The sequence below is a fragment of the Trachemys scripta genome, chromosome 9 (assembly GCF_013100865.1).
Source record: "Trachemys scripta elegans isolate TJP31775 chromosome 9, CAS_Tse_1.0, whole genome shotgun sequence".
NCBI classification, from domain to species: Eukaryota; Metazoa; Chordata; order Testudines; family Emydidae; genus Trachemys; species Trachemys scripta.
This window is the reverse complement of record NC_048306.1, coordinates 69773999-69794964: the sequence shown is the minus strand read 5'-3', so window position 1 is coordinate 69794964 and position 20966 is coordinate 69773999. Positions and strand designations below refer to the sequence as shown.

At 45.2% G+C, this 20966-nt stretch overlaps 1 protein-coding gene across 3 annotated transcripts in view; it reads right to left on the bottom strand.

Moving 5' to 3' along the window:
• Nucleotides 1–20966, bottom strand: part of LOC117882409 (collagen alpha-3(IV) chain-like) — a 134151-nt gene that overhangs the window by 52252 nt on the left and 60933 nt on the right. For all 3 annotated transcript variants that reach the window (XR_004647004.1, XM_034780567.1, XM_034780568.1), the window contains exons 10-21: nucleotides 19894–19956; nucleotides 19308–19343; nucleotides 19144–19185; nucleotides 14200–14277; nucleotides 12724–12786; nucleotides 12437–12493; nucleotides 10277–10321; nucleotides 9446–9499; nucleotides 9145–9186; nucleotides 7639–7726; nucleotides 6477–6512; nucleotides 1875–2039 (exon numbers count right to left, since the gene is read on the bottom strand). Coding sequence is in view for 2 of the 3 variants with exons in the window: in XM_034780567.1 (XP_034636458.1) it covers nucleotides 1875–2039; nucleotides 6477–6512; nucleotides 7639–7726; nucleotides 9145–9186; nucleotides 9446–9499; nucleotides 10277–10321; nucleotides 12437–12493; nucleotides 12724–12786; nucleotides 14200–14277; nucleotides 19144–19185; nucleotides 19308–19343; nucleotides 19894–19956 (769 nt within the window). In the remaining variant the exon portion in view is untranslated. The remainder of the gene's footprint in view (nucleotides 1–1874; nucleotides 2040–6476; nucleotides 6513–7638; nucleotides 7727–9144; nucleotides 9187–9445; nucleotides 9500–10276; nucleotides 10322–12436; nucleotides 12494–12723; nucleotides 12787–14199; nucleotides 14278–19143; nucleotides 19186–19307; nucleotides 19344–19893; nucleotides 19957–20966) is intronic.

Here is a 20966-nt window from a genome sequence, read left to right as displayed (position 1 = left end):
ATTTACTGAAATTTTGGAAATGTCAACCACATAAACAGGCTTTCCTTTAACATCACCAGAGTGTTCTTCATGACTATTCTTTCTTCCTCACTGTGCAGTAGATGTGTACTGTCACCCTTGTCCAACTCCTCTGTAATGGTGGGAAGTCCTTACATTTTTCATACAGAATCTCAGAATCATGATGGAACCCAGCACCTTGTTACGTGCACTGTTTCTGTTAATAATGTACATGATGTTTGCTCTTTGGAAATCCCATTCAACAGGCTATTCAGAGAATTCTCAAGAAGTCACTTCTCATGAAGTGTTAAGACACTGGGCCAGCTTTCTGAGCTCAGTGATACCAGCCAATTCCACAGATATTGAAATTACTCTGGATTTGTGCCAGTGTAATTGAGACCATAATCTGGCCCATTATATACACCAGGGGTCGGCAACCTTTCAGAAGTGGTGTGACGAGTTTTCATTGATTCACTTTAATTTAAGGTTTCACGTGCCGCTAATACATTTTAACATTTTTTAGAAGGTCTCCCTCTATAGGTCTATATATAATATAACTAAACTACTGTTGTATGTAAAGTAAACAAGGTTTTCAAAATGTTTAAGAAGCTTCACTTAAAATTAAATTAAAATGCTGAACTTAAGCCGCCAGCCTGCTCAGCCCGCTGCCGGCCTGGGGTTCCATTCACCTAGGCTGGCAGCAGGCTGAGCGGGGCCTGCGGCCGGAACCCCGGCTGGCAAGGGGCCGGTAGCCAGAACCCCAGGTTGGCAGCAGGCTGAGCGGGGCCGGGGGCTGGGATCCCAGACCGGTGGTGGGCTGAGCGGGGCTGGCACTCCAGACCAGCAGCGGGCCGAGCGGCTCAGCCCACTGCCGGTCTGGGGTTCCGTTCGCTGGCTCCTGCCAGCCAGGGTCCCAGCTGCCGGCCCTGCTCAACCCGCTGCCAGTCTGGGGTTCTGGTTGCCGGCCTCTTGCCCCAGCTGCCGACCCCACTTGGCCCGCTGCCAACCTGGTGCTCAGGGTGGGGGGTGGGGATGTGGGGGGTGCAAGAGTCAGGGCATGGGGTGGGGGGGGCTGGGTATGTGTGGAGACTGCAGGAGTCAGGGCAGGGGGTGTAGGCAGTGCAGGAGTCAGGGCAGGGGAATGTGGGGAGGCTGGGGACGTGTGGAGGGTGCAGGGGTCAGTGCAGAGGGCTGGGGGCATGTGAGGGGGTGCAGGAGTCAGGGCATGGGGGGCGGGTATGTGTGGAGGGTGCAGGAATCAGGGATGGGGTTGTGGGGGGGATGCAGGGGGCTGGGGTGCAAGGGGGTGCAGGGGTCAAGGCAGAGGGCTGGGGGGGCTGCGATCAGGGGGTGCTCCCAGCCCCCTGCCCTGAGCAGCTCACGGCAGGGGGCTGGAGGGATACGCCCAGCTCCTACCACCCCCTGCCTCTTCTCCGCCTCCTTACTGGTCTGAGCAGCGAGGGCACTGGGGCTGCTCTTCTCTCCCTCCTGCCACCGATGGCCCTTACGAGGGAGGAGGCAGGGCTCGACGCAGCACGCTGGTGGAAGAGGCGGGGGAGGGGGAAGCTTGGCTGCCGGCGGAGCCTGCCCTACAGCAGCACCTGGCAGGACCACGCTTGCTTCTGCTCCCTGCCCCCACCAGAGAGAGCAGTAAGTGGGGGGCGGAGAAGAGCGGGCTGAGTCGAACAGGATTTTTAATGGCACGCTGCTGCCTGCCGGGATCCGGCTCAGTCCGCTGCCGGGGTTCAGCAGCTGGCTGAGCGGGACCCCGGCAGGCAGCAGTGTGCCATTAAAAATCGGCTCATGTGCCATCATTGGCACACGTGCATAGGTTGCCGACCCCTGATGTACACAGTTACACAAGTTCTATGCTGTACCTGGCTGTCCTGCAGGACCTGGTGATCCTACAGAACCAGGTCTGCCTGGAAACCCATGAAGTCCTGGAGATCCCACAGCATTCATGCCAGGCTGTCCTTTCTCTCCCTTATTTCCTTTCAGTCCTGGATATCCTTGTGGACCATTTATGCCAGGTCTCGATACACCTAACAAAAGATAAAACTGTTATTTAATTTCAAGGATCCTAGATGACCTTATAGAGCTAATAAGAGTTTTTAAAAAGTATGTTCTGTAACAGGGGAAGGTGTAGCACGTTAGAACTTTTGTTTCTATCATTCAAATTTGTGTTGCGTTTTGGCCATTTAGGGTATGTGTACACTGCTGACTTTACATGTGCCCAGGAGCAAGGATATGTCCAACCCTCCCCCCCCGGCCCTCAAACTTGTCCACACTCAAAACACCTGAAACATGCATCTCAGGATGGGTAGATCCCAAGCTAGTTAGCTCGTCTGAAGGTGTGGGTTTGTTCTCGGGTCAGCTGTAACCATCCAACTTTGCAGATTGATGTGGTGAAGGCATGGTAACAAGGTCTCAAATCTCACTAGTTCTCCACTCCCATGCCCACAATTCCCTGTACCTATATCTTTCTAGGACACTAGAATTTTAATAAATATCTGGCAGGAGTACAGCTGGCAGCACAGTTTTACCTGGTGCAGTAAGGACAGCCCCATAAACACTCATGTTTCTAGAAAGCTAGTGGAGTATGGCATTGACCATTCTGCTGCTTTGTGCCGAAAAAGAATGAAGCACTTAAAACAGCAGTACAGGAAGGTCTGGGACTTGAACACTTGAAATTTTACAAATATTTACTATATTATCAAAGGGAAAAAAATGAGAAATTTTGTAATTTCTTTATTACACTTCGGGCAAGTCACAAGTAAAATCCAAACAAACAATCATCAGTGACCGCAACTGTCCCCAGTACCAACTCCACCCCATATTACAAACACATTTCAGGAAATCTGTCTAGAGAGGATCAATAGTGTGTCAATTGGGGCAAGCACTTACATGGTGACAATCTGAACAATCATGCAATTACTTCAACTGTCCCCACCCCAACCGGTAAACACATTCCAGGTAAACTGTTAAAATGGATTACATACCAGCGTGAACTGTGACAAGCACAAAACAGCGACAATCCCAGCAAGTGCAAATCAGATAAAACTAAAATAATAAAAAGCCACTTGTGGCCTATACCAATTTTGGCATGTACCTTCATTTAAGGTTAAAGCAGATTTATGAAAGACTATCAAAGTGCCCCCCAGTAGCAGCACAAGTCAGACATCATCCTCTTTCTCCCAGCACTGCCAGGATCTATCAACTCTTATTTTCCTTGCCAGTCTGGACCCAGCACCACTCTGGAGCTGGTTGCCTGTACTGGGCTTGCATACAATCAATGTCCTGAGCCTACTCCAGGTGGAAATACTTGCCTTTTGCCTTGCCTTGTGCAGTGTACAGCAGACCACGATTATATAAATGGCATTGAGCACACTGGCATCCAGACATGTTTGAAGGCAGCGCCATCTAGCCTTGAGTCTACCAATGGCAGATTCCACTACCATCCTGCAGCCACTGAGCTCAAAATTGAATTCCCTTTTCCCAGGGCCCTGACATCACTATACAGTTTCATGAGTAAGGCTAGCTTTTAATCACGGGTATTTTTAGTAAAAGTCATGGAGAGGTCACGACCAATAAACAAAAATTCACGGCCTGTGACCTGTCCATGACTTTTACTAAAAATACCCGGGACTAAATCTTAGGTGCTCTAGAGGGCTCTGAGGTGCTGCTGCTGCTCTAGCAGGCTCCAGGGTGCTGCTCCTGCTGGGGTCCCGCGGCTGTCCCCCAGGGCAAGCTGCCTGAGGCAGCCCTGGGATCAGCCGCACTGCCGCTGCAGAAGTCGTGTAGGTCCCGGAAAGTTACGGAAGCCATGACTTCTGCGACCTCCATGACAGACTTGCAGCCTTATTCATGAGCCATAGCACGAGTGGGTATGTGGAGTTCCTCATAATAACTATTGGCACAGATACACCTTTCATAACAATATTGTTTGTTGGGAATAAAGTATCTGCTTCCCCCTTCAAGTACCAGCCAAATCTCCTCAGCCCCCGGCATCGTGAACCTTTCCCGTACTTCCAGTGATAGTGCTTAAGAACCTGTCTCTGTGGTCAACCAAGCCTTGAAGAATGATGGAATAGTATTCTTTGTGGTTCACATACTCACTAGCCCCTTTTGTCGGGCAAACTATGGGCATCTGAGTGTCATTGATGGACCTAGTGGAATTTGGGTACCCCAGAGTAGTTTGGGTCCCCCATCCTCTGAAAGCCAGCTATTATTTCAGGAACATTTCTTATCTCCACCACCATTAATTGCTTCACAAACCTCCATTCTCACAACACCAACAGACGGCTTGCCAACACCAAAGCAGTTTACTATATACCTCTAGCTGTCCATACCACTAAGCTGGGGTTCTCAAACTTCATTGCATCGCGACCCCCTTCTGACAATAAAAATTACTACGTGACCCCAGGAGGGGGGGACTGAAGCCTGAGCCTGCCCGAGCCCCAACACCGCGTGTGGGGGGCCAACGCCAAAGCCCAAGCCCCACCGCTCAGGGCGGGGGGCCAAAGCAGAAGCCCAAGGGCTTAAGCCCCAGGTGAGTGGTCTGTAACCTGAGCCCCCCAACCCAGGACTTTTCGGCCCCAGGTGGTGGGGCTCGGGCTTCGAGCCCAGGCCCCAACAAGTTTAATGCCAGTCCTGGTGATCCAATTAAAATGGGGTCACAACCCACTTTGGGATCCTGACCCACAGTTTGAGAACCACCGTGCTAAAACTTTCCTATTCAAGTGGTCAGGCACTGGAGGATTGGTGCTAGTCCCTCACATGGCCCCATGAAGGTCTATTTCCTCATGCGGAAGTTTTGGAGCCACTGCTGGTTTCCCCAAGTCTGCAAGATGATGTGATCACACCACACTGTGCTACTTCTCCTGCACTAGAAGCGCTGGTAAACCGAGGGGATTTCATGGCAATAGCAGCATTGTTCATGTCTGTCCAGTCTGCCATGAATTAATTGTTCTCATCCCCCCAAGTCCTGCTGTTTTTGACATCTCAGAAAATGCTCCTGAAATGCAATCCAGCATCTCGCTGAGCACCTATTCCACTGCCTAAACGTTTCACCCACAGAAGGCGCAGGAGCAGCTCCTCCAATGGATCCATGACTTTGACCCTGTTTTGACCAGACAGAAGTGAGAGGTGACATGACCTGGAAGTGCCACTGGTAAATGTAAGAAGGTGGGGGAAAAACATCTTCTGCACAGGGGTTTAGGAAGGAAAGGAACATGGTACCAAGAACACACCACAGATCAGTTTCTGGAGTGGCTCCATCTGATGCAAAGAATACTGGAATATGAGCCCTGAAATGGCAGCACTAAACTATACTAGAGCAGCAGCATGGATGTGGTTTTCTACGTGTGACCAGCACAACAAAGGTGCACTCTCAGGGTGGGTTTGCCTGGATTACATGCACCTGATCTAGTACAAAAACTCCTCACTTAAAGTCATCCCGGTTAATGTTGCTTCGTTGTTATGTTGCTGATCAATTAGGGAACATGCTCATTTAAAGTTGTGCAATGCTCCCTTATAAAGTTGTTTGGCAGACACCTGCTTTGTCCACTGCTTGCAGAAAGAGCAGCCTATTGCAGCTAGCTGGTGGGGGCTTGGAATCAGGGTTGACCGGTAGCCTCCCTATCAGCTCCCCGCTTCCCTAAGTTCCCTGTGCGGCAACCGCCCAGTAGGCTACCAATTGCCAGCAGTTCAGCTGTCCCTCCCCACACTACCATGTGCTGCTCCTGCCTGCTGCCTTGGAGCTGCTCCTGGGAGCTTTCTGCTTGCTGTTCATGGGGGGGGATTGAGGGGAGCTAATGTCAGGATGTCCCCCTCCCCCCTGCTCCTGCCCCCCGCTTACCCCATCTCTATAGAGCAGTGGGGGACACAACAGGGCTCAGGATGGAGGGAGCTTCCTGGCAGCAGCTGCTGTCTCAACTTGCTGATCTACTTAAAAAGGCAATGTACCTAGACTGGGGTCAGCATACTTAAAGGGGCAATGCACATCTCTCTCTCTCTCTCTCTCACACACACACACACACACACACACACACACACACACACACACACACACACACACACACACACACACACACACACACACACACACAGTGTGTGTGTCTCTGTCTGCCATGCTGTCTCCCCTCCCTCCATTTGTGCTACCTTGTAGAGTGTGAGGCTACATTAACAACAACGTATTAACCCTTGAGGGCTCAGCGGAATGCTAGTTCATTATTTAGCAGATATTTAGAAATATCCCACCCTCTTCCACGCTCTGACTTCACCACCTCAACCAAGCTTCACAATCATCATTGCAAGGAGTTACTGTACTCAGGTATGCACACCAGTGTAGACATACCCCTAGAGATGTCCATTTTCAAACATGAGAAATGATCACTGCCTTCATAATACTAAGTAAGTAAAATAAGCAAAACGAATACTGCATTAGGCTTTTTAGTGTGCTGTTGGTTCATGACACATACCTGGTCTTCCTGTCACACCTAGGGGACCTCTTGGCCCTGCAAAAGCAATAAATTAAAAATCTGAATTAAACCACTGTATATATTGGATTTTCACTTCAAATACCTGTGTTGTGTTTTTAACTACATGCTGGATTGTATAATAAGGCTGAACAGCACTTTTGACTTAAAAACCAAAATGTTACACATATTTTGAACTGTGAGTTTTAATCTGATTTTGCCTAATAGGGATTTGTCATTTATCCAGTCCTGCAATTGTTACACAAAGAACTGCCACTGACATCCAATGAGAGCTTTATGTGCACAACAGTCATGGGATCAAACCATTACAATAGGCCGAGTGTTGAGCACCCCTGCAAGGTATTGGGTGCCCTCAATTCCCACTGACTTCAGTAACATGAATAACTTTACACAGGAGAGTAGCCCCCATTGAACTCTATGAGACCACTTGTGTATATAAAGGTTTACAGAATTGGGGCTCTAAAGAATAAAGTCTGGGTTGGTGAGGATGGATACGAGGCAAACAGATTGCATCTACTGTGTCAGAGTTTAACACACAAACCCTTCACTACACTGTGATGTGTCCTGAATGACAAACTGATCAGGGTTTGTTTTTGATTTTTGGCAGTATGTTTTCATTTTATAGCATTACCAAATTAAAAAAACCAAAACAGTTAAAACCCATGTTGATGTCTTTACCATTTCCGAATGGCATGCATGAAAGGGGAAAAAGATAATGAAAATTAGTGTGAAATAAATGCTCTTTCCTAGGGACTGATTATGGCTTTCATCTTTCAATTCCTTGCCTGGTGTGTGGCAAAGATGTGTTGATGATGATGTGTTCCAGTGAGAGTGTGAGCAGGGGCACACAAGTAAGGGTGAAAAGAACAGAAGTAAGTGTCAGGGTCCTTGTGTCCCTTCTCCCATAGTCTGAATATGGCCTTCACTGTGATGCTCAGAATACAAGTCAGGCACTTAGCTATGAGCCTCTTCAGTCTCACTTCTACTACTTGATGGCAGGAATTTGATGGCTGCACAGTGTCACTCACGAGAGTGACACTGTGCAGGTTCCATGTGACAACTCTTCCTCCCTGTGCTGTGCATGATCAAGCCTTGGCATAGATTTCTTTTTCTATTATGTTTATAGTTTTCAGAGCTCTCTCACCAGGTATGCCAGGTTGACCTTTAAGTCCTGGGGGTCCTGGATATCCTTCATCTCCTTTTTCACCAGCCACCTCATCATAATACTTTGTCTTAAAAGAAACGAGAGAGAGAGAGAGAGAGAGAAAGAATAGTAACAATGAAGAGAAAGGCAGTCTCACATAACGAGTGGCTTGATATGAGTAATTTGCTTTCAGATACACCTGATTTCTTCCATTAACTCTCAAACCCCAAGTCATGTAGGCCGAGGAAGGTTCCTGTATTTATCAGGATCCTTCAGTTTACTTGCAAGACACGGGGTCTGGAGAGGCTGTGTTACGCTAAACAGCAGCTAAATCAATACTGATTATTCCTAGACTGGCTGTTCTGTTGGGAGAAATATTGGGATGTAGGCCATTCTTTTTGACCTTATGACATCACAAGACTTTGTATTTACTCATTGCTAATTCCAGAATAATTGTTCACAAGCCACCGTATTTGAAGTTAGGTTCTATATATATGTGTAATGAGCTATGGCCACATATATGCAGACAGTCCTGGGACTTTCAGCATTACTTGCACTGAAGGAGAAATCTCTCACCTGTGAGTATGGTCCCTGGGGCAAGCTGGAGACATTCACAAACATTAAGCCAGTGTATTACATGTACATAAAGGATGGATGTTTCCATAAATGATAATAATACAGTGCTACCAAGTTTGCATGAAATATGTGCATGAGCAAAACTTGAACTTAGAGAGAACAAGAAGTTATTGCTCCTTTGTGGATTATTTTCCTGGTGAATAAACCAAGTTGACCATCAGCCACCTTTCAAACCACTGTATGTATTTCATTCATTTGACAGTGGCCAGATAATAGTGATCACCATTGCCTAACCACACGCAGTATAGTGAGGCACATATAAATCAAGCAACATAACATGAATGTTAGCCCTGAAATTAAAGAAATGTCAAAGACTTAGCTTGAAGCTCACAAATATTTTTCATTTACTAATTTATTTATTTTGTACAAAGCTCTTGCTAAGCCAGATGCTACAAACAGGTTAATGTTTTAAAAAAGGACTGAGTGTAAGCAACTGGGGTCAAAGGCTGCCCTCAGACATGTACACGGGCTTCCAGGAAAATCAGAAACCGCATGCATGCATCAATGAGCTGATTGTGCTTCTAGTTTACAAAGTCTTTTGGTATTTAAAAACTAGCAGCAATTGTTCTAGACCTGATTATGGTTTCACTTCGGAAATTTAACTATTGTGAACTTTCATGACTGTTTCATGACAATTATCTCTCCAGTTGAAATGAATGAGGTGCATGCTTCTTAGGGCCCATTCTTGCAATGAGCTCTGCACACGGGGGGAGAGCCCCACTGACTCCATATTTTGACACAGCAGTGCTTTACTCATGGCACCATGGGGATTTCACTATGGCATCCTTCAGTCAAAATGGCATTACTTTTATGTGAACATTAAAAAAAAAATGACATTACCATGTTAATCTAAGCACAATTTGCACTTACGGGACCAGGAAATCCTGGTGGGCCAATGTCTCCTTTCCTCCCCTGCATGAGAAAACAGAAATAGGCCATCAGTTAGATACATTAAAAACAACATACTCAGAAGCCTTCACAGCCTATGTTAATCAGACAGACCTCTTAGCTAAACTTCATATTAAGTAGAGCTGAGTGGATTGCTGTTTATGGTGTTTATTAAATTATTTCACTTATGAGGAACACTGTATGTCTAGTGATATATGAGTCAAAATCCAATAAACAAACCAGAAAACCTCACCCCAAAATAACAAGGATATTACATAATTACCTTAGTGCCTGCTACGCCAGGTGATCCTGGGTAGCCGCGTTCACCCTTCTCTCCCTGTAGATGAGAGCACAGAATTATTATTAGGGGTTAGTCCTCTACCTATTTCATACATAAAATCCAACATTAAAAGCTTAGATCATTCCTACTGATGGAAAGAAGAGTGAGAGTGTCTCGGGGGAGGAAGTCCCTGTGAGAATTCCTGTACTGAGATCTCCCCACATCATCCTATTGGGTTTACATGCCTATAAGCTCAACCTTCAAATCTGGCAGATCAAGGGACATCTTCAGGAGGACAAGTACATCTGCATGGAGGCCCTCTATCCCATACTGACTATAGCCACCTCAGGGCCTCCCCTCAGTGAACTGTAGCCCATTTGAAGCTTTGCTATTTGAACATCTCTGATTGCGGTTGCCCCCACGACTCCCAAGAGTTTGAAGCGGATAAAATAACACATTATCAGTTATATTTTCTTTTCTGACTCATTTTAACAGAGCTAGATGGGGGACAATGTGAATCTCTCCAGCCCAGCCACTCCTCCCTAGAGACTGCCCAGGCCTGTGTAAGATCTGGAGGGGAAAAAATGCTACAGAGGCAGCCGGTCCCCCTGTCTGCATGAAAGCAGGGAAGACTGCATGCAAAGCATCCCCTCTGTGCCTGGATCTCTGGCCCAAAGCTTGGTGTATAGGAATACAGTTTCAAAATGTATTCAGATGTATATTTCAAGTGCAAATTGAAGTAGAGAAGAGCTGTATATACACAGAGATACAGTCCTGTCACACTTACACAGCTCTTATTAATATAACAGAACAATTAAAAGGTGTCTTCATTACCAGAAAGCCATGTGGACCGGGGGTACCATCTTTTCCAGGTTTACCCTACCAAAAAACAAAAACAAAAAACCCATGTACACAATCACAAAAAGGTAACAAGTGATGCTGCATTCTGGAGAACAAATGGCCAAATTCTCCACTCATGTCTGTGCTTTCTATCCTTACAGCTCTAGGACAGAGATTGAAGTTATTTTAAAATGTACATTATTGTTGCTAATCACTTATAGCTCTGCCAATGCACACAGAGCTTTACAAAACACAGAGTAAGACATTCCTCTGACTAAAGAGCTAATAGTCCTACAAAGGGGTGGTAAATGCAGCCTCTTTCACCAGCAGAGTCCCACTGACCTGCAGGATGCTCTTTGAAGTGAGGCAAACAAAAGACAAGACAGTACACAAGACAACAGCTCTGATAAAAGAGACAGCTGAGGAAATAAGGTAGAAAAGACTCGTGCAGGAAATGGGTTTAAGGAATGATTTCAAAAGGAGAAAAGTGAGAGCAGCCATTTGGTGAAAAAGAATTGGGAGACTGTTCTGAACATAGTGCAAGCAGGAAATAAAGTGTAAAAGTAAGAGTGGAAGAAGACGACAACTAAATTATTTAGGGGCACAGACTGTAATTTTCTGTGTGTATGTACAGAGTTTGGCACAACAAAGCCCTGGCTTGGTTGGTCTCTAGTTTCTACTGCAGTATAAATATCAAAAATATTAACAATAATTAAAAAGAGAGGCCTAGGAAGGAGAGTGTGTGTGCAGAAGGATAATAGGAGGAAACAGGAGGAGAGATGTAGGCAAACGAGAGATTATTTAGCACTTTGAAGGTGAGCATGAGGAACTCGAATTTGATGCAAGAAAGATAGGAGTCAGTGAAAGAATACGAGGTGGGTGGAAAGTGAGCCAGTCAGAGCAGTAGGGGAGGAAGTTCAGTTTAGCAGCAGCTTTTGGATATACTGAAGAGGGGAAAAGATTACATGGCAAAAGATGGCCAAGGCATGAGCACTTGTACTAGAGAGAATAGGGGAAAGAATGACAGGACTTAACAAGAGATAGTTCAAGCCTCACTGTGTTGGCCAAGAGGGTGGCCATCACAAATGCACTTGTGAAGAAGAGACAGTGAAGAGAAGAAGCAGCAGAGGCTGAGGAGGAATCATGAGAAGCTCTGACATGTTGGGTTACATAAATATTTACTATTTTGCACTAAGAAGTCAAACAGAAAAGAGATTTTTCATAATTTACCTTTTTATAAAAATAATATTGCAAATTACTGTAAATAGCATCTTTCATCAGAGGATCTCAGAGAACCCCATAATCATCATAAATTCAATATAAGCACATTACAGGCCCAGTCTTCCAGTTATTACTCATATGAATAAAGCTATTGAAGCCCAGGAGACTTTGATGTGAGGAAGGGCTGCTGGATCACACCATAAGTAAGTGGTACAAAATTAGCAGGCTCAAAGACTGAAAACTGATTCTTTGAATACATTTCCTGTTTCTTTCCAAATCTATATGCATCCTACAAAGATTATAAAAACTAGCATTCGCACTTGTCTATTAAACGCTTTTCAAAATGTGCAGAGATAAAATTAACCTCTTATATCTTCATTGCTATCAGTCTTATTATTTACTTGCAATATTTCAAATACTGGAATCAGTTCTCTGAAACTGTATGAAGTACTGATATGGTAAGAAAACTATCGAAAGTTGGCTCCTTTCTCCACAGACCTGTTGGAGTGGAGTGTATTCAGACTCATGTCTTCTGCCTTAATTGACAAAAATATGTCTACTTAAAATATCTTTACTCCTGCTAGCACTGAACAGCCACTACATCTATTGGAGAGCGAGCAGGATTCCTTTCTGGCTCATGCATCATAACAGAACTGTTGACCAAGTTCCAATCACAGAACCTTTGCCCTATGATATGCAGAAGTGCGCCCTCAACTGAGCTTTAAGTACAGCTCAGGAAGCATGTGCCAGAAAGAACACTCACTTGACTTTCAGATTCCAGGTTGAGTTCACTGGACAAAAATCTCTTTTCACCTGGAAGCCTAATAAATTTGCTCTGGAAGTCACTGAAAGACAAAGCTGGAACTCCACAATAACACAGAAATGTTTTCAGAGAAGAATGGCACTTTAAAGGGTTTAATTTTTCACATGTACCTGCGGGCCAGGCTCTCCTGGGTCACCTTTTTCACTTTGAAAATCTCCAGGAAAACCCTGTGACAAATCCACACATATTTTCAGATTCACATTTTTGCATCTTAATCCATTTTGTATTATTTTATTACCTTGTACAATGAAGTCTGATTACAGCCGCTGTTAATAGATCTTAATTGATGGCTAGACCAAGTAGTATAAATATGGACTCCAAATAGCAACGGTTTTCCATGTGAATGTGATGCTGTATGAAGGTCCTGGATTTTGAGAGATTTACTTTGATCACTTACCAATGACCCAACTGGTCCTGGGAGACCCCTTGATCCTTTCTCTCCTTTATCTCCTTTCAAGCCCTGTCACAACAAAATAAAATATTTATTTAGTCTTTCAGATTTTTCAGTGCCCCCCGCCCCCCCAAAAAATCTAGGTGTTTTATACATAGGGAAACCCAAATTACAGACAAGTTTAAATAATTAAATAAATTAAAAGCTGATCTGGATAAGGCAGAGATAATGTTAGTAGCCTGATTAAGCAGGTAGAAAAGTTGGCAATTTTTTTATCACTATCCTTGACTGAGGTGATTTGCCATTTGCAAATCAAGGGACCAATCATTTTCTCAGATGTTTGCCTCTTGGACTGAAATTTTCCAGATTTGTTCTTAACCTGAGTAAAAAATTTTTGGAAAGTTTGAACAAAAACAGTTTAATCGTTTTCAAGTGAAAAGAGGGAAAATATACTTTTACCTGTATAAAAATATTTTTGTGAGCCTTTTTGGAACAGCTCTAGTGACTAGGCACCTAGATACCTTTGAAGATCTGAGCCTAACTCCCATTGATTTCAATGGGATATTAGTGCCTAAATAAATACCTTGGAGGATCTGGGTCTCAGTGATTTGGGATAAAAACCTGAAATTTGTCAGGGACATGGGCTATAGGTCAACACAGCCTTTCACAGTCTACTGAAAATCCATTTGGTTTGGCCAAGTTGAAAGTGTTCTACTTTGCACATACCCACTGGTTTTTGTTTCCACAACAGGTTTTTTACAAATGATCACTAACATCCCACTGGCACTCTGCGCATGTGCATATTGGTATCATTGCCTCATCTATGACAGCTGTATGAACATATAATAAGAGCTTGCTCTCTAAATAGAGAAGACAAAGGGTGGGAGAAAGAAATTATTGTTATCCCCATTTTCCAGATATGGAAATGAGGCATTAAAGGCCACTTTTTCAAAGCTATTTAGGCACCTAGTGGGATTTTCAAAAGTGCCTAAGCAAGTTAGGTACCTAACTCTGAACTGAATTCAAGTGACTTGCCCAAGGTCATGCAGGAAGTCTGTGGCAAAACTGGGAACTGAACCTACATCTCCCGAGTCCCAGACCAGTGACTCAGTCACAAGACTGTCTTTTCAATTGCCAAGACAGTCTCATTCAATGCACAACTTCTCAATGTTCTATTGGTTCGGCACATGCATGTGCCAGAAAGTTGAGTGGAATTTCATTTTTAATGTGTGGGGGTGCTTGGAATATAAGGATGTGGATGGAAACAGATCATACGTCTAAGCTGCCCTGCATCATTCTATCTGACATATAAAGGTTTGCTGAGGAGGGGGCTGGGCTCTGAAGGAGAAAATAGAATAAACATAAAATACCAAAAGTATAAATACTGAGAAACTTCTGTCTTGTGACCCAGAGCAAAGCAACTGTATATATGACCCACAGCAAATATGGCCCAAGTTAGTTTATAAATGATTATTTTACTACCTTCATATTATCTGGTCCGCTTAATGTCACAATAACTGTTCCTGGGAGCCCAGGGGGTCCTGCTGATCCAGGATCACCCTGAAAATAAAAAGAAAGATGATTTAAATAAAGTTAATATTCTGCATTCAAAATCCATGAAATCTGACATTGCCAAATTAAATTAATTTGCATGACAATGGTTATTTATTCACCCACCCCTCCACTTAAAAAGACACACAAAAAGTATATGACTTTGAATGCTATTTCTATCTTTTCTACATGCAGAAGAGTAGAGATGTGTATGTTTATTTACATCACAGTACCTAAAAACAGCTCACAGATATAAATGTGGTTTCCAATGCAGTTTCTACAAAACTGATATAGCATCACTTTCTCCCTAATCGTTATTTAAAGAATCTCTCCTCGTAGCAGTTGGAGTTCTTCTCCCACTCTGATTAAGTTAACCTGTTAGTAAAGTACATTGTCCCTTTGCTAAATTCTTTTCAAGATTGCAGCCTAATATAATACAGATAGATGGTTGTAATAGATTGCTGCCTGACACAATCAGCTTTCACGTTTGACCTAAATGTTGGAATTTTAGTTCACTCTTTCAGTGAGGGTGGCTGAGAAGAGAAAAAAATCCTAAAAACTGTCAGCAGTCATTTTAAACAGCCATCACGTGTTATTTTGCGTATGTTATCAGTATATAACAAATATAGCAACGTCTTCTGTGAGGCTAGCTAGCTAGAATTTGGAAGAGTCAAGGTCACCTGAGGTCATCAGTTCCATTTATAGGAATTTAGCGAAGACAATTTCAATAAATATGTTTACCAGCTAGGTGATTACATAAAAAACAGTTACTCACTTCTTGTAACTGTTGTTCTTTGAGATGTGTTGTTCATGTCCATTCCAACCAGGTGTGTGCGTGCCAGCCGGAAGACTGTTCCCTTAGCAACGTCTGTAGGGTCGGCCTGGGCCAAAATAGTGCCCTGCCGACCCCTCATCCCCTCAGTTCCTTCTTGCCGGCTACTCCGATAGAAGGGTAGGAGGGTGGGTATTGGAATTGACATGAACAACAAATCTCGAAGAACAACAGTTACGAGAAGGTGAGTAACCATTTTTTCTTCTTCGAGTGCTTGTTCATGTCCATTCCAACCAGGTGACTCACAAGCCAAAGTTCAGGAGGTGGGGTCGGAGTCATCCACTGATTGGAGCACAGCTCGTCCAAAGGCCGCATCGTCTCTGGCTTGCTGTGTGATCGCACAGTGCGTCGTAAACGTGTGTATCGAGGACCACGTCGCTGGTCTGCAGATCTTCTGGGTGGGGACCTGCGCCAGGAATGCAGCTGAGTGAGCGGTGATTGGCAGAGCTGGCACCTTTGCCAGGCCGTAACACTCGCGAATGCAAGGTGTGATCCACGACAAGATGCGCTGGGAAGAGACGGGGGGGGCCTTCATCCTGTCTGCCACCGCTGTGAATAACTGGACGGACTTTTGGAATGGCTTAGTTCTCTCTATATAGAAGGACAGCACTCTGCTGATATCCCATGAGTGAAGCCTTCGCTCCCTGTCGCAGGAATGTGGCTTAGGATAAAACACTGGGAGGAAGATGTCCTGGTTCATGTGAAAGTGGGAGACAACTTTAGGGAGAAATGCCAGATGTGGTCTGAGCTGAACCTTGTCCTTATGAAATACTGCGTAAGGGGGCTCAGATGTAAGTGCCCTGAGCTCCGACACTTTCCTAGCTGAGGTTATCGCCACCAGGAATGCCACCCTGTAAGAGAGATAAAGCAGGGAGCACGTCACCATTGGCTCAAATGGGGGGCCTGTAAGTCTGGCAAGAACTAGGTTAAAGTCCCAGGTTGGGACAGACTGATGAGTTTGCAGGTAGAGTCTGTTGAGGCCTTTGAGGAAATGGGTAACCATGGGGTTCACAAAGACCGAGAAGCTGTCTGCGCCTGGATGGAAGGCAGAGATGGACCCTTATTGATGACAAGGACAGAGCCTGTTTAAGATGGAGGAGGTAGTCCAGTATGAAAGGGACCAGGGCAAGCATCGGTGACTGATGGTGCTGCTCCGACCAGAGAGGGAACCTCTTCCACTTGGCAAGGTACGTTGCCCTTGTAGAGGGCTTCCTACTGCCAAGGAGAACTTGTCTGACTTGATCAGAACAGGACAGTTCCATAGCATTTAGCCATGGAACATCCAAGCTGTGAGGTGGAGCGACTCTAGGTTCGGATGCTGGAGGCAGCCGTGATCCTGCGTCATCGGGTCCGGGACCAGCAGTAAGGTGAGCGAGGTCGCCACGGACATTTCCAGGAGCGATGTGAACCAGTGCTGGCGTGGCCATGCCAGAGCTATCAATATGACCTGGTCCCTGTCCCTGTGGGCCTTGAGGAGCAGCTTGTGGACCAGCGGTATTGGTGGGAACACGGAGAGCAGACTGTCTCCCCACGGAAGAAGGAAGGCATCTGTGATGGAACCCAGACTGTGATTCATGAAGGAGCAAAATAACTGACACTTTCTGTTGTTGCGTGTGGCAAACAGGTCTATCGGAGGAAAGCCCCAGAGATGGAAAATTGAACTCACTACGTCCAACCGGAGGGACGACTTGTGGCCGTGAAAAGTTCAGCTGAGGCTGTCCGCCAGCTTGTTCTGCACCCCGGGGAGGTATGAAGCCTGCAGGTGTATTGAGTGCTCTACACAGAAGTCCCAGAAGGCTTCCTGGCACAGGAGAGAGGAGCATGCACCCCCGTTTGTTGATATAAAACATTGCCGTGGTGTTGTCTGTGAGGACTGATACCCATCTGCCTGATATATGGGTTCTGAAAACTTGGCACGCCCGACCCACCGCTTTCAGCTCTCTGACGTGGATATGCTGAGCGAGATCCGCCTGAGACCAGAGGCCCTGAGTTCTGAGGTCTCCCAAATGCGCCCCTCAGCCCAGATCCGAGGCATCTGTCACTAACGAGAGGGATGGCTGGGGGCTAGTGAAAGGTACTCCTGCACAAAACACCTGTGGGTCGAGCTACCACAGGAGGGAGTCTAGTACACAGTGGGGCAGGGTTACAATGCCGTCCAGAGTGTCCCACGCCAGTCGATAAACCGACGCCAGCCATGACTGAAGTGGGCGAAGTCTGAGTCTGGCATGCTGTACTACGTAGGTGCATGCAGCCATGTGCCCCAGCAGTTTCAAGCAGTTCCTTGCTGGAGTCAGAGGGAACTGTCTAAGGCCCCGTATGATGTCCCCTAGAGACTGAAACCTAGTTTCCGGGAGGTATGCCCTGGCTTGGGTTGAGTCCAGCACTGTGCCTGTAAACTCTATCCTCTGCACCAGGGACAGAGTGGATTTGGCCTCGTTGAGAAGGAGACCTAGTTTGAGGAAGGTCCTTCTTATGAAGCCAACCTGATCCTCCACTTGGGATCTGGAGTGGCCTTTGATCAGCCAGTTGTTGAGGTATGGGAAAACCTGAATCTGCTTGCGCAGGAACGCAGTGACAACTGCCATGCATTTGGTGAAAACACGAGGTGCTGCTGGAGAACCCAATTATCCTCCAGAGCTGGGGCCACTGACGCCCCCATGACCGCTTCATCTGGCGAGGATGAGGAGGAGAGAACTGGCAGCAGACCTTGCTCACTGCCTTCAGTGCTCTTTGGGTCTCTCGGCACGCAGTGTTCGATGGGATGTGACAGGGCCACTGGAGGTGGGAGCCTCGGTACTGCAGTTGGTGCAGGAGCCACTAGATCCGGTGGTGCCGACCTTGTTGACACCAGTGGAGTCGGAGCTGAAGCCGTCGTCGGTGCCATTGAAGGAAGGGTCATTGCCGGAGCTGTTTGTAACAGCGGGGTTGGCACTTCGGTCAGAGGTGCCGGCGTTGCTGGCGGTGGAACAAAAGACGCCGAAAACACCGATGCCAACCAGGACCTTGGGCCTGACTCTGGCGGTATGCCCAAGGTGTCCAAAAGGGCCATTGGGATGATGGCTCCCACTGCTGTGGCCATGGTGTGCCAAAGCGCTTGCCACAAGAGTGAGCGATGTTCCAGCCACCGTCACTAGTGGTAAGAAGGAACAGAGGGGGTGGGGCGTCAGCAGGGCACTATATTGGGCGCCATGAAGGCGCGACTCCAGGGGGTGCTCAGGCCGACCCTACGGACGCTGCTAAGGGAAAAATCTTCCGGCTGGCATGCACACAGTGTGCACACTCCTGGTTGGAATGGACATGAACAAGCACTCGAAGAAGAATTAACATTAATTTCAGTGTACCCAACTCCTGTAATCAGATCTGCACAGACAAAATATTGCATTCATGACTCCAATGACTAAACTGGGACTCTGCATAGATGTACAGATCCACTTGATCCAATTGCAAGATTGGGGTCTACGAGACTTTACATTTGCTTATAGTCAATTGTAATTTGCATTGAGACACATTTGATCATGGGGTGATATAATAGTGAGAGTGACAAAACATCCTATTTTTATGGTATAACTTTGGAGGATTTCTTGGAAGATATTCTTGGAGTTTCAGATAGCATCATGAAGATGAACACTTAAAAAGGCAGGATCAGAGCATCTAAGAGTGAAGTCTATGACAGCTATTATTAGTTTATTTATTATTTAACTCCTTGGCTAGCGGAGGAACAGGATTTCCAAACACTGTATACCAATGTAATGTAAACCACATTACTGCTTTCTATTAGTAAATACTGACGGCTGGCTCCAACAAGTTAAGCTTCCTCTTAAACTGTTAGCCTGCTTCTATCTTTCACTGTTAGGTGAAGACAGTATCCTTTGATGTCACCTTGTCCCCATACATTAGTGAAAGTAGTCTGCAAAGATTCTCCATTAATGTATGTAGAGCAAATTATTTTTGCTTCACAGTACTTCCTCTTCAAAAGATTTCACCATAGTAAGAAGAAATCTGAAGCAAAACTTTCTAATGTTATAATTATATTACAGAGTTACCTGTATTCCTTTGGTTCCTATGATCTTAATCCCCATGACACCCTACAAAAGAGGTTTTTAAAACATTACTTTTTTCTTGTTTTAAAAAGCACCCACAAATAATGAATGAAAAAATGTTACATGAGATTTAAGAGTTTTAATTTTTATAGCAAATCTCAAGCTACCTTACGTCCTGGAAGTCCCATTCTCCCTGAAACACCCTAGAGAAAACAAAATGAAATGAAAAGGAAAAAAAACAGCACAGCAAAATAGTAAACAGTAGAATTCTCAGTCCTGATATAGGGTCTTATTCAAAGCCCACTGAAGTCAATGGGAGTATTTCCGTTGACTTCAATGGGTTTTGGATCAAGCTTCTAGTGCCAGATATTCAGCCAGGTCTTGCCATGGTTTATTTTTTGTGCTTGCAATTCATTGTGGATACAAATATCTGTAGCATGTCTAAACACCTGATTTGCAAGTGCAAACACTATGTGTATAACTGGAATTTAATGCGAATTTAAAAAATATATGTGCAATTATTTGAAGATGCAAAATTATGCCCACACAAATTGAAGCTACTCTTGAAAATCTAAACTTTAATTAGCAAACAAACAAAAAAAATAAATAAAAAACCCAAATCTGTCAGACACATGAATTTACAGATTTTACATACTCATGGAATTTTCATACTATCTATAGAAGTCAGTGGCCCATATTCTTAGGCTTCTTGGAAACTCTTAAATCATAAAAATATACTGATTTTATACTCACTGAAGATCCCAGAGGGCCTTGTGGTCCAACTAGCCCTTGGAGTCCTCGAGGACCTGGTTCACCCTTTATATTAAACAAGAAACGAGAATAAATTTCCTGATGGTAAGAAAATGCAAGAATATAAATGATCCACTATGCATGGAAATATTTGGGCACTAGAGGGTGAGTTACAGACACAGAAGTAATGTTATCTCTAAATTCCCTTCTTTTCATGTTTCATGTTTCAGTGCAATGTTATTTAATCCAGGCTTTTGTTTTTAATGTCTTTATATTAATGATAATCACCTTTTAAGTATAGGTTTTTATAACTATGGAACCAAAATCACTCAATGGAAAAATTACAGTTTTTCCATGGAAATCATTACTGCTATTTCACAAATATTACTTGGTCAAATTTGCAATAAGTTGGGCAGGACCACTTATGAACAAAAGAATTGCCATCCTGGACCAGACCAGTCTTCCTAATAATCCTGAATCCTGTCTGTGGAAACAGCCATATCCACAGGAAAGTGCCATAAGTGCTTTAGGGTATGTCTACGCTGTAATGTCAGCCCAGAGCTAGTAGAACTCGAGTTAGCAGACCTTGGGTTTGTTAGCCTAGGGCTTGAGCATCTACACTCATTTGTAATCCCAGGCTAGGAATTGTTGGACTCTGGGACCCAACCTGGGGCTCCAGGATCTACACAGCATTATGTGGGCCTTAGTCCAACCACCATTATTCCAGATTTCCTAGTGTCCCTCTCAATATGTAGCCACTCTAGCCCTTTGTTTGTGGAGCAGTATGAGAAAAATCTGACTGTCCACCAAACTTGACTGTCCAGACCACAAAGAAAGTTGGCCCATGGGGTTGTGGGATACTTTTGGTGGACTCCCAGAACATGAGTCCAGTGGGACTGCATCTACCCTGCAAAGCAATAGGGTTTGAGCCCTAGCTCCTGGCTTGACTGAGGGTCGAACCCTCCACCCCTGAGGGTCTTGGCACCCTGGGTCCGTGATCTGGGTTAGTGCAATTTGTATGTAGACGGAAGAGAGAACAGGCTTTAGCCTGAGATCGAACCCTGAGTTTACCTTGC